At 52.1% G+C, this 12764-nt stretch overlaps 2 protein-coding genes across 2 annotated transcripts in view; one reads left to right on the top strand and one right to left on the bottom strand.

Moving 5' to 3' along the window:
- Positions 1-11378, bottom strand: part of LOC136057348 (uncharacterized) — a 64795-nt gene extending 53417 nt beyond the window's left edge. Inside the window, 1 exon segment of the mRNA XM_065750045.1 lies at positions 11347-11378. The gene's annotated coding sequence lies outside the window, so the exon portion shown is untranslated.
- LOC136057349 (coiled-coil domain-containing protein 81-like) lies at positions 7169-11096 on the top strand. The gene is made up of 9 exons (XM_065750046.1): positions 7169-7295; positions 7452-7513; positions 7932-8085; positions 8287-8543; positions 8747-8832; positions 9533-9657; positions 10170-10278; positions 10607-10799; positions 10830-11096. Exons 1-9 carry the CDS (start codon positions 7169-7171, stop codon positions 11094-11096), a joined length of 1380 nt encoding a protein of 459 aa, XP_065606118.1.
- Positions 11379-12764: the final 1386 nt, after the last annotated feature.

Genomic DNA, 12764 nt, shown 5'->3' with positions numbered 1-12764 from the left:
AGTGTATGGGAACTGCTGAATCATGGCCTGAACCACTGATTGGTCACCTGAGGTGAGTACCAAGTCAGCCATGGGGCCACAGGTGAAGGTGATATACCTGTGTGAGTGGAAGGGGTGGAGCCTGGTTCCACCTCTCCCAAACCCCATTTAAGGGCTGACGACCACCAGGGAAGGATCTCTTCTTGGAGATCCCTCCCACGTGGAGTCCCCTGCGAGCCTTGTCATCATAAAGGTGAGCCATCTTCTCTTTTGTATTATCTGTATACTGTTTATATAGAACTACTTAAAATATACCATCCCCTATACTATCTCCTTGCGGAGTACCGTCATTGGGAGTTATTTACCTTACAGGGGCAAAAGGTGAAAAGACCCATCACGCCAACACATAGAGTGCTAAGGGAGAATTGAGCTATCAGGTCAACCTATATGGCCTTTCTTTTGCAGTGTCAAGCCTTGTTTCGCTATCGGTGTAAAGAGCCATGAGGTCAATCTATAAGGCTCTACTTGGGTAATGAGATGTCAGGTAAACCCATAGTGTTTTATGGGGGAAAAGAGCTATCATGTCAGCTGAAAGGGAGATAGGGAAAAGAGCCATCACGTCAAGCCATAGGGCGCAAAGAGGGGAAGAGCCATCAGGACATTTTGTTGGACTCTTCTGGGGTAATGAGTCTTTAGAAATACTGAGAGAAAGGTGCACACGAATCGATACCAATTTAGTTTAGAATTTATTGAGTAAGCAATAAACGAGTGAAACAACGCTGGGCAGCTAGCAGTCTCCACTCCATCAAAGAGGTGTGCGCAGGGCCTTCCATCCCTTCCTTTTATTGTCTCTTCCTTCTGCATTCATGGCACATCTACTTTTCTTTCTATGACTGTGCTGGCTGTTCCTAGGGGGTCATTAACAATGCTGGCAGATGCACCCCAGCACACAGCAGGCTTTTCCCGTGGCCCTAAGATCTCCGCAAAGCGAGCAGCAGTCCCTGCACATTCTCCAAGATGCATGGCATGCGCCTTAGCTCTTAGAAACAGCAGGCTCACACAGCTTGACTCAAGTCCTCAGGACAACTTGTGCGCCCAGGGCACAGCCCCAAGACCAGAGGGGCATGCTCCAGCTCTGGAAAAACCCATTCCCATGCCTCAGCCCTGCACACCCATGGAAAGCCACGTGGTGTCTTTGGGCCGTGCTGCAGCCGGCAGCCCCTGAGTCAGAGGGCAGCTGGCAGTACCGGGGCCCCATGCAGCTGCTATGGGCGCTAGACACAGCAGGTTCCCACAGCTTGTCCCCAGACATCAGCGGGTACAACAGAATCTGTCCTGTTGGATCACATCCCGGGCAAACAGCATGAGCGTGCCCCAAGGCCCAAGTGCTACAAACACCGGTCAGGGAACACTGGGCGTACCCTCAGTGACATCGAGGGCTGAGGGCCAGATTCTTGCCCCTGCTGACTCCCGGACCAGGGATGTTGGAGTGCAGGTGGGGCCCTCAGAGTTGGAAGAGTATGCTGCGATACAACTGTCAGGGCATCCATCTGGTGCACTGCCACTCTCACCTCTTGCCCAATCTACGGCTGTGCATGAGTCCTCCAGACAAGATCTAGAGGATACAGTCAGATTGCAAGATCCCATACAGATCAGCGGGGAGCCATATGTCTATTCTCTGATTCCGCCACCAATCAGCAGTATGTGTGATGAGGCAACGAAGGACACTACATCAACGGAGGAGGGACACTTTCTTGCCTCTGGTGATTCCCATTACATACAGGGAGAGACCTGTGCCAATGCTGCCAGTCATGCTAGCACTGATCACAGTGGCATGCTGGATGTCAGGGTCACTGAGGGGACATCTGAGAATGCGCCCGTGCTCTCTTGTTTTTGCTGTGGAGGGTGTGGAAGAAGAAGGGCAAGACAAGTGTCAGGAAGGTGCTGCAGAGGCAGCCAGTGTGCCACGCAGCAGACCTGGCTCCTCACCTGGTGAGATGAAGACCAGGCCATCAGCTTCCCCTGTGGCTGATGATCCCAGACCTGAGGGGCATTTGCCCACATACGAGGAGGGAGCAGAAGCTGCAGCCTATCAGCAGGAGGTGTGTAAAGTACCCAAGATTGGCACCGGGTGTGAAATAGGGCAGTGGCAGGTGCAGTGTGCACTGTGGGGAGATGCCTGGTGCTGCATTCGTTGCAGCCAGCTCAATGCAAAAGGCTGTACATCCCTTCCATTAGCCCTGGCTCACCTTCAAGTGAGGATCATGGGAAGGAGATCCCTTGTCTGGGACCCTCACACCCACAGCATTACCAGCCAGTGGCATACACGGCTGTGGTTTTCCTCTCCCCACAGGTTTCTGCAGAGGCTGGAGTAGGAGCACAAAGCTTTGAGTACTTCACAGAGACACCAGAGGATGGCCCAGGTATGTTCCCAGGCAGAAAGCCATCCCAGACAGGATCCTGCCGCCATCGGCTGGTAGAAATTTGTGCCCTGCTGTATTGATGTCAGTCCTCCCATGGAAATTCCACGGTGCTGGGAGCAGGCAGGTTCTTGCCTCTGCCCCTTGCCTACAGCTCTCTGTCACCCACAGGTACCGCTGCCGCACCACATGCAGCAGCTCACAACCGTATGCCAGCTGTCGTCAGGAGAGCACTTCGGGTTCTGCACAGGGCTTTCACCTGCAGCTGCACGAAGGGACGGTGAGAGGAGAGGCACCAGGCTGCCAGCACCACGCAGCTTCCCGGACATGGCGGCTTCCATCTTTGGATGCAGAATGATCATCAGCTGATCCCGATCCTGTCTCTTCCATGTCTTCTCCAATATGCAGAACCCTCGCCATGGGCATTAGAGACAACAGACTGCCAGAGATTTCCCCAGGCCCTCAGGAACCTGACATCTCCAGCACATGACAGCATGAGCTGAGAGCCGGAGGCCAGCCCTGCAAGACTCGTCACCCATTTTCCTGCCTCTGCATTCCAGACCCAAGCCTGGGAACACCTGCAAGATGAGCCCAGGGGCTGGCCACCGAGGCTGCTGAGATCCCCGCAGCTCAGACAGATGCTCAGGAGGGCACCAGAGACACTGGTGCAGCCTCTACACCACAGAAGGGCTCAGAAGGGCAGGCAGGTCCTGCAAATGAGCAGAACAAGGACAAGAAAGCAAACTTGACTCTCGCTGACGTGACTGGACTGAAATGATAAAGAACCATTTCCTAAGACATTGCAGCTAACAGAACTGACAGTTTGAGCAGTGACCTTGATGAGGGGATGGAGTCCACTTTCAGCAGTTTGCTGATGATACGAAGTTGGGAGGATTGGATGACACATCTGTCTGTTATGCTGCCATTCAACGAGACGTGGGCAGGCTGGAGAGCTGGGCAGTCAGAAACCGGATGAAATTGAACAAAAGCAAGTGCAGAGTCTTGCACCTAGGGAGGAATAATTGCATGCACCAGTACAGGCTGGGGGATGAGCTGCTGGAGAGAAGCTCTGTATAGAGGGACCTGGGTGTCCTGGTGGACAACAGGTTGACCATGAGCCAGCGGTGTGCCCTCATGGCCAAGAGGGCCAATGGTATTCTGGGATGCATTAAAAAGAGCGTGGCCAGCAGGTCAAGGGAAGTGATCCTCCCCCTCTACTCTGCCCTGGTGAGGCCTCATCTGAAGCACTGTGTCCAGTTCTGGGCTCCCCAGTCTAAAAAAGACAGGGATCTCTTGGATCGAGTCCAGCACAGGACCACAAAGATGGGGAAGGGCCTTGAGCATCTGTCCTAGGAAGAAAGGCGGAATGAACTGGGTCCGTTCGGCCTTGAGAAAAGAAGACTGAGAGGGGACCTGATCCAGGTTGATAAATATCTGAGGTGTGGGGGACAAAGTGGCAAGGCCAGACTCTTTCCAGAAGTGAGTGGAGACAGGACAAGGGGGAACAGACAGAAACTGCAGCATATGAGGTTCCGCACAAATGTGCACAAGAAGTTCTTTACAGTGAGGGTGACAGAGCACTGGAAGGGGCTGCCCTATGGGGTTGTGGGGTCTCCTCTGGAGATACTCAAGACCCACCTAGATGCCTACCTCTGCGACCTGGTGTAGGGAATCTGCTTTGGCAGGGGGATTAGTCTCAATGATCTCTTGAGGCTATGATTCTAGGATTCTATTCTGTGATTCTCTGAAGTACTGCCTTTCTCTTTTCTAACATCAGGTGAATCAAAGATTTTGCAAAGAGATCCCCAGAGACATCAAAACGAGAAAGCTACAATAAAATTCACTTGTAAGAAGGATATCTGTCTGCCTTAATCTATAGCTCTGCACTGCAGCTGTGTGGCTGGAGTGATACCTGGGTGAAACATATTGAAGGAGAATCGGGGGAGCAAATTTCAAGTGAAAAGGCAAAGATTTTTTATACTTGAAAGTTACATCGTGCTCTTCTTTCTGTGTAATTCTGTGTATTTCATTTATTCACAGCTCTGATGCTAGCTCAATTACTGGCGTGGCTTTGTATATGCAGAACATTTCCTTTCATGTAGACTTAAAGGAGTTTATTGTCCCACAGCAGTGTAGATGTTTTCTCTTTGTTTGTTTGACTTTTCTGTGGGTGGGGAGTAACTTAATGCTTTTTCCATGGAATTCTTAACTATGAATGAAATAGTTGTGTGAAATAGATTTTACAAGGAAGAAATGATGCAAAAATATTGTTCACGTATTTAACGGTATAGCTATATAATGGTATAGGTAGTACAGTTTAGTTTCTAAGGTGCTACTCTTTCATTAACCAGTATCAGTACACTGCTGCTTAGACTAATCGTTTGTGCACAGGTAGAGCAGGAGCGTAGTGTTTCAGTAATTCAGAGCACGGCTGTAGATGGATCCCAAGCAATTCCTGTCATCTTACCCTTTGTGCTCATACTTGAAGATGTGACTGGTGTCTGTCTGAGTGGACAGTACGCCAGGAATTCTTGGTGCATTTCAGTTGTATTTGAATCATAGAATCATGAGGTTGGAAAGCACCTACAAGATCATCTAGTCCAACTGTCCACCCATTCCCACTGCAACCACAAGCTGCTAAACCATATCTCCTAGCTCCTCATCCAGATGCCTCTTGAACACTGCCAGTGATGGTGACTCCACCATCTCCCTGGGCAGGCCATCCAAAGCTGAACACAGTACTTGAGGTGTGGCCACTCCAGTGCTGAGTACGGGGGGATGCTCACCTCCCTGCTCCTGCTGGCCACTATTCCTGATGCAGGCCAGGATGCTGTTGGCCCTCTAAGCCACCTGGGCATACTGTCGGCTCGTGTTCAGCTGAGCATCAACCAGTGCCCCCAGGTCCCTTTCCTATCAGAGTCACCCAGCCACTCATCCTCAAGCCTATAGCGCTGCATGGGGTTATCGTGGCCAAAATGCAGCACCCGACACTTGGCCTTGTTGGACCTCATCCCATGCAGCTCAACCCAGCGATTCAGCTTGTCTAGATCCCTCTGGAGGGCCTCCCTACGCTCAGGCAGATCGACACCACCTCCCAGTTTGGTATCATCTGCAAACTGACTGAGGGTACGCTCAGTGTCCTCATCCAGGTCATCAGTATTAAACAAGATGGGCCTCAGTACCAACCCTTGGGGGACACCACTCATAACAGGAGGCCAGCTGGACTTAACTCTATTAAGCACTACCCTCTGGCCACAGACCTCTAGCCAGTTCCTTACCCAAAGAAGGGTATTCCTGTCCAGACCACAGGCTGCCCATTTCCCCAGGAGAATACTTTGAGTGACAGTGTCAAAGGCTTTGCTGAATTCCAGGTAGACTACATCAGCAGCCTTTTCCTCATCCACCGGACTGGTCACCCAGTCATAAAAGGACATGAGGTTGGTCAAGCACAACTTGCCTTTCATGAACCCGTGCTGGCTGGGCTTGATCCCCCGGATGCCACGCACATGTCATGTGATCTCACCCAAGGTGATTTGCTCCATAACTTTCCTTGGCACTGAGCTCAGGCTGACAGGCCTGTAGTTCCCCAGATCCTCCTTATGGCCCTTCTTGTAAATGGGAGTCACATCCGCAAGGGTGAGTGGGGCTTCTGTGGGGTGGAAGAGAGTTCTGGGGCCAGGAGGAAGGGTGAAAAGGGGGAAGCTGGGGTGCTATAGGGGGCTTCTATGGGGTGGAAAGGGAGCCTGGGGAAGAGAGAGAGGGTTGTGGTGGATAACTTGTGGTGTTGTGAATGGTGAAAATGGGGAATGTGGCTTCTGTTGGGGGGAGAGGGGGTATTGGTTGTTTATGGGCAGGTTTGGCCCTGTTCCGTGACTAATGGGGCAGAGAACCCATGGCCCCATAACACAGCAATGGGGAAAGGGGAAAAGGGAGAGGGTAGGGAGATGGACCTAAAAACAAAACAACGGCAGCGATGTGAGGAGGAAAAGTAATTCATTAAATAAGATGTTAGGAAGCAAAAGAATGCAATATATTAAAGTAGAATTGGAATTGAAGCTGATAAATCAAATCAAAAGAGGCAGTGACTGAAACCAAAGGCCTTCCTCTAAAGCTGAAGGTGAGATGGTGAGAGAGCTCCCAGTGCCGATGAGCAGCACAAAGATGTCTTAGAACTTGTGTGCAGTTTTCTTTCCCTCTGTGTTCCTCTTTCCTTCAGGGGATCCTGCCCACAATATCACTGTGAAATGTCTCATCCCACATGGAATGCTGCGAGGAAAGTGAATCTCTGGGGTTCCCAAATACAGCACTCCCTGCTCCCGGCAGTGTTGTGGGAGCAATGGAGTTACGGCAGTGACATAGAGGAGCAGTGCCAGGCAATTGATGGAGTGCTCTAACAAGTGATCAACAACTGCCAGGCGAAAGTGAGCAACTTCCTAACAAGAGCTCATCAGCGTTACAGGTAGAGTACTTTGGAGCTGTTGCTCTTTCCCTATCAACTGATTGAAGAGAAATTCAGGCAACGGCTCCTGAAGAAAAACTAGAAGACAAGAAGAGAGAAAACCAAGAGGCGTCAGCACTGCCACTCAGGGCGGGCAGTGGTCTGCTGTGCCAGCGCCATCATGGGCCATGGCCAGCCCTGGCCATGATGTCACTGTGGCACTGTGGCAACGTTTGTGACACAGCCACCTGGGAGGGGCATAAAGGCAGTGCATGGTGGTGGGTCTCACATCCTGAAGGAGCATTGGCAGCGTGCAGATGACTCTGAAATGATGAGCTCTTGCGTGGCTGGCGCCAACAAGGAGCAACCGGCTGGCATGAGGCACAACAAGATGAGCCTCTGCAAGGACATCTCCACAGTGAGGCGTGCCTCCAGGCTGACAGACACCAACACCAAAGGTACACGGGTCCACAGCCACCACAGGAGTGGTGCTGCAGCCAATCTCAGGGCTGTGATGATGCTTTCCATGGGCCACCTCACTCCTGCCTGACAGTGGTAGGAGTGCTGGGAAGCAGCAGATGCAGAGTGTGACCTGCTTTTCCTTTGCCCTCCAGAGCGAGTTGCCATCTGGAATGCAGTGGCTGCCTGTGTAAGAGAGCAGCTCATGGTGCAGAAGGTGTGTTAGCTGTCGTGTTCCTCCTCTGTCCAGTGCAGTCTGGACTTCCTCTGACTCTTCCCCTCCACAGAGAGCAGGAAACTCACCCCACATTTCCCAACTGCTCATCCCAATGGGTTTCCTACAAATGCAGTACCGCTTGTGTTAGGCAAGGACATGTCTCGGGAATGATCCTGGCCCCTGGAAACATCTGGATCCCATCAGGCTGCTTCTGCCCTGACTGCTGTGCTGCATTTGGCAGGGCAAGAGGAGGGAGAGGACTGTGCAGCTCCTTCCCAAAGCCATTCCTGCTGCCCTGGCTTGTGCCTCTGAACAGTGGGAGAAGGCTTCTGAGCTCTGTCCCTACAGTGGACCACCTCCAGCTCTTCCTCTAGCTAGCTCATAGCCCTTCAGCCCTTCTTTTCTATTCCACTTGCAGGGGGTCTGGATTCCCACCTTTGGCTCGTTCGACGTTGTCCCCAAAGACATCAGTTCCAGGAACGGGACCGTGACTCTGTTCTGGCCTGTGTTCCACCTGGCTAAAAACCTCATAGGCAAGCACCGCCTCAAGTTCAAAAAGGAATCCCTGACAGGTAGGAGGAGGAATTAAACCCTTGCTGGCTTCATGGAAAGGGCAAACAGGGCCATGACCTCCGTTCTCAGAAGCAAAGCCTGCTCTCCAAGGAGCCCATGCAAATATGGGACCGTTCTGGGTGATGTCGGCAATAAGCAGCTCTAGGGAAGCACCTGTGGAAGAGCAACTGTATGATCAAACTGTCCCTTGCATTTTCCAGCCCATAAGGAACTGGAGCTCCTGAAGTACAGCGAGGTGGCCACAATTGCCAATGTGACACAGCAGAGAGGGAGGGCCTGTGTCCAAAGCACCGTGTCCCTGCTCTCCAGCTGTCTGCAGAATGGGGAGAATGTTGCCTTTGTCCTGAAGGGCATCGGAGTGCTCGTCATTGACAGACTGACTTTCCAAATGAACTTCTACTATGACTTGGTTGAGAAGCTGTCTGGGAAAGAGATACTCAGAAGAGCTGTTTCCAAGGTGAGGTTTTGGTTTCTCTGTGGCCCGGGCAGTGTTGTGACACTTGCTGTGCCCACACGTGGCCCAGCAGGACCTGGCCAGCGTCTCGGGCCGTGCAAGTGCTTTGGTGCTGTCAGCTCTGCCTGCCTTGAGCTCCTCCAGTACTCTGCAGTGCCTCAGCCGTGACAAGGACGTCCCACGTCCTCCCTGTTGCTCCCCTGCAGGCCCCCTGGCTGCTGGACATGCTGATATCCCAGGTTACACCTCTGGCCTCCCTGACTCTCTCTCCCTGGCTCATCATCTTTCCCAGGTGAGTGTGTTGTGACTGCAGCTGCTGCCTGATGCAGCTGCTCTGAACAGAGCATTCCATAGCGTTTGTTTCTTGTGTCTGTGGGTGTCCTGCCCATGAGGGTATTTCATAGAATCATGGAATCATTTGAGTTAGAAGGAACCCCGAAAGGGCACCTAGTCTAACTCCCCTGCCAGGAATGGGGACACCCACTGCCAGATGAGGATCTCTAAGCCCTGTCCAGTCTGACCTTGAACAACTGTTGGGGCACCCACCACCTCTCTGGTCACAATGATCCAGTGTCTCACCTCCCTTCTGTCATAAACTCCTTTCTTATATCTAGTCTAAATCTTCCCACTCTCTTTCCACCTGAAAGTATTTCCCCTTGTGCTATCCCAACTGGCCCTGCTAAAGAGCCTGGCCTCTTCCTCTTCAAGACCCCCTTTAGATATTGAAAGGCCAAGATCGCATCTCCCCAGAGCCATTATTTCTCCAGTCTGAACAGCCCCACCTCTCTGAGCCTGTGCTCCTAGGGGAGGTGTTCCATCCCTTGCATTATTTTTGTGGCCCTCCTCTGGATGTGCCCTAATAGCTCTGCATGTCTCCTGTCACTGTTGGGTCACCAAAGACTTTAGAAATGTGCCTGTGAGCAGACAGTCACAGAGAGCAACAGGGACTGGTGGAGTGCTGTGTCACACCAGTGTCTCCTCCGTGTGTACAGGTTTCAAATGGAGTTTGTACCCAAAGCATCGCTCAGCGCATCCCGCAAGTCCTCCAGAAACGTCCGTGGTGAGGTGAAGCCAAAGAAAGGAGGGGCTTTGCCTCCTCTTGTCCGGACCAAGACAGGTAAAGCAGCTGTCACGTCCTTTCCATGGTACACACCATGATGGGAAGTCCCTTGCTTACCATCAGCCGTGAGCTGTGCCTTGTGCCAGAGCTTCACGCCAGCTCAGCTTGGCCTCTTCTCATGGGGAATTGTTGGCCTCACCAAAACTAAGGCGCTGAGGGTGATGTGCCTCCACCCCTGCCCTTGACTATATCAGGAGGATGCAGGGATCCCAGGCCCTGCCCTCCCCCAGGAAATGTCCCTTAAATTCACCCTGTCACCTCATCATCACAGCCCAGCTCCCCTTTCCCAAAGCCAGCGTCAGTAATGCAGTGCCAAAACAGAGCTGAATTGCAGAGAGGAGGAGTGGGGCCAGAGATGGTGTCAGGGAGGGTGCGAGGGCGGTGGGGATTGTGGCAGCGTGGGGAGCAGAGAGACCCTCTGGGGTGTTTTGGGAAAAAGGTCCAAGTGCCCGTTGTCACTGAGCCAAAGGAGGAATTCACAGTGAATCTCCTGTGCCTCCCAATTCCAGTGAGATTTGCTGAAAGGCCAAAGTTCATCAAACGCTTGAGCACTGCGAGTATAGAGGGAGGACACTTCGCAAAGATAAGGAGCTTACTGATGGAGAGATCTGTGTCCAGGTGAGGCTGGAGGCTCCGGGTTGGGATCTGCATGGGGGGACGTTAGTGAGCGGACACGAGTCCATTCTCCAACCCCAAAGGATCACTGTTTGTGGCTGCCCAACAATGGTGAACACAGCAGCCGGGGTTGGGGGATAGGGATGCCAGGAGTGCCCCAGATCACAGGATTGGTCCCTGTGTAGATCTCAGGAAAGCCATGGGGCATCCAGTGAGCTGTCTGTGGGGAAGGCTGTGTTGCAGTTAAGGGTCTTGGCTCAGGGTTGCAGAATGCAGCCCCAAAGCCATTGCTGTTTCACTCAGGCAGACCCCTCTCGCTCTGTCCTTTCAGTCTGAAGCCAGCGATGCGGGGAGTGCCTGAAGCCCACAAGAAGTCAGTGACCTGCCAGCTGCAGGGCCAAGCAGGAACCGAAAGCCAAGAAGACCTTGGTCGAGCACCAGGAACAGAACACGTGATAATCCATAATGAGGAAAAAGCAGTAGAAGTAGTGCATTGTGAATGTGGAATGCTGGAGATGCAGAAAGTAAAAGCCTTTTGCAGTCAAATCATAAAGAGGAACAAGGCAGCTTTTAAGCAAGGTACGAGACCTTCATCGAGGGCTGAGGTCAGACTGTCAAAGGAGCCCGAAAGCAGACCAGCCAGAAACTTACCTAAGGCCTGTGACTCAGTCACACTACTCAGGAGGAGGGCTAAGAAGGCCAAGCCAGTGCGGGAAGAACCTCAGGAGATGGCAGCATCAGCGTCTCCTCGCAAGTCCTCCACCAACAGATCTGGATTGCTGCCACCCATACACCAAGACACAGGGTCACCCAGGTGTTAGTCTCTGAAGACCAAAGCCCCACACACCAGGCAGGGGACACCCTACCCACACTGATGTGGGCATGGGGTGCCCAGAACAGACGGAGCTGTGAGCTGGGGACTGCCCCGGCTCTGAGCTCCCGCATCGGCTGCAGGCTGCTACAGGAACTCGGGAGCTCCCTTCCATTCTCCATGTCCTGCTTTCAGCCGGGACAAAGTTGATTTGCTCCATTGGCTCTGGTATGATACCACGCTATGGTTTTAAGGAAGACAGTGGGCAGAATCACCTGAAGGAAGGAAAGAGGAACACAGAGGGAAAGATAACACTGCACGCGGCTTCCAAGACTTCTTTTTGCTGCTCATCGGTGATGGGAGCTCCCTCATCGTCTCATCTTCATCTTTAGTGGAAGTCCTTCTGTTCTGGACACACTCTCTCATTTTGTTTGATTTCTTAGCTTTGATTCCATTTATATTGTGTTATTTTTTGTTCTAATATTTTATTTAATTTCCTCCTCAGATCGTTGCTGCTGTTTTGTTTTTAGGCCTGTTCTTCCTACCCTTTTCCCCTTCCCCTTTCCTGGGGCGTGGGTCCGTGGTTCCCCCACCCCATTTGTCACAGAACTGGAGCACACCAACCCATAAGCTGTTGACACATGGCCCCTTCCACGTCCCCTCCTCTGTGTTCCTACCTCGTTGCTCCCTGGTTGCCCCATGAGGGTTTCTGGTGTCCTCAAAGCCACCTCAACCACACCAAGGGGTCCTGGTATCCCCATGGGGAGCTCCCGGCATCCTCATTGTTGGTTCTTAGATCCTCAAATCCATCATGACCTCACGATGGGATTCTGGGTTAAAGTTAGGGCTGCTTAGAGTAGGATTAGCATTGTGGTAAGAGTTATTGTTAGGATTACAGTTAGAGTTACGGATAGTTAAAGGACAGCTTAGGGTTAGAGTTACGGTTCTGCTTAGGGTTATGGTCAACATCAGATCCAAGACCCAGCAGGGCCATCACCATAAACTCAAGAGTAAACTAACCCCAGCCCTAGCCCCAACCCCAGCCCCATCTTCTACCCTTTTGCCAGCCCCTATAGGGGACAGCAGCAGCCCAGTACCAGCAGGATCATCCCCTGGTGCTGTGAAGCCACGCAGGCATTGTAGGTCCGTACAAACACTGTGAGGCCATAGAGATGCCATGGGGCCATACAGATGCTGTAGGGCCATATAGATGCTGTAGGGTCGTCCTGGCTCAGAGCATGTACCTGAGGGCAGAGATGGTGGCCATCGCTTGCTGCCACAGTTTGGAGCACTGCTTTCCCTGCAGTTCCTCTGATAGGGTTAGAATTGGTTTTAGAATTAGGGTTTGGATTAGGTTTAGACTTTGGGTGAATGTCAGAGAAACATCTGCAATAATTTTAGGAGTCAGATTCTCTGGTAAGGGAGCGTTGAATTCGCAACGGTAATGATGGGCTTCCGGCAAACAGGAGTGCACACAATGACAACGTTGCAACTTTTATGCCCCGACACTTTTCTCCCCTGGTTTCTCCTTGGCTGAGTACTTCAGGTTCACCATCAACCCAACGCTGAATCAAACATACACGTGCTGACCCAACGTCAGTGGCTGCTGGCTAAACATGTGTATTGCTCCTTAGACGCTCCTTAAGTTTTCTTCATACAGATCTTGTCTGTCCACTGC

The sequence above is a fragment of the Cyrtonyx montezumae genome, unplaced genomic scaffold (assembly GCF_038088225.1).
Source record: "Cyrtonyx montezumae isolate F1298 unplaced genomic scaffold, pur_monq_1.0 scaffold_62, whole genome shotgun sequence".
In the NCBI taxonomy this organism is placed as follows: Eukaryota; Metazoa; Chordata; class Aves; order Galliformes; family Odontophoridae; genus Cyrtonyx; species Cyrtonyx montezumae.
Note: the sequence above shows the minus strand (reverse complement) of the source record. Positions and strands in the feature narration are given on the sequence as shown.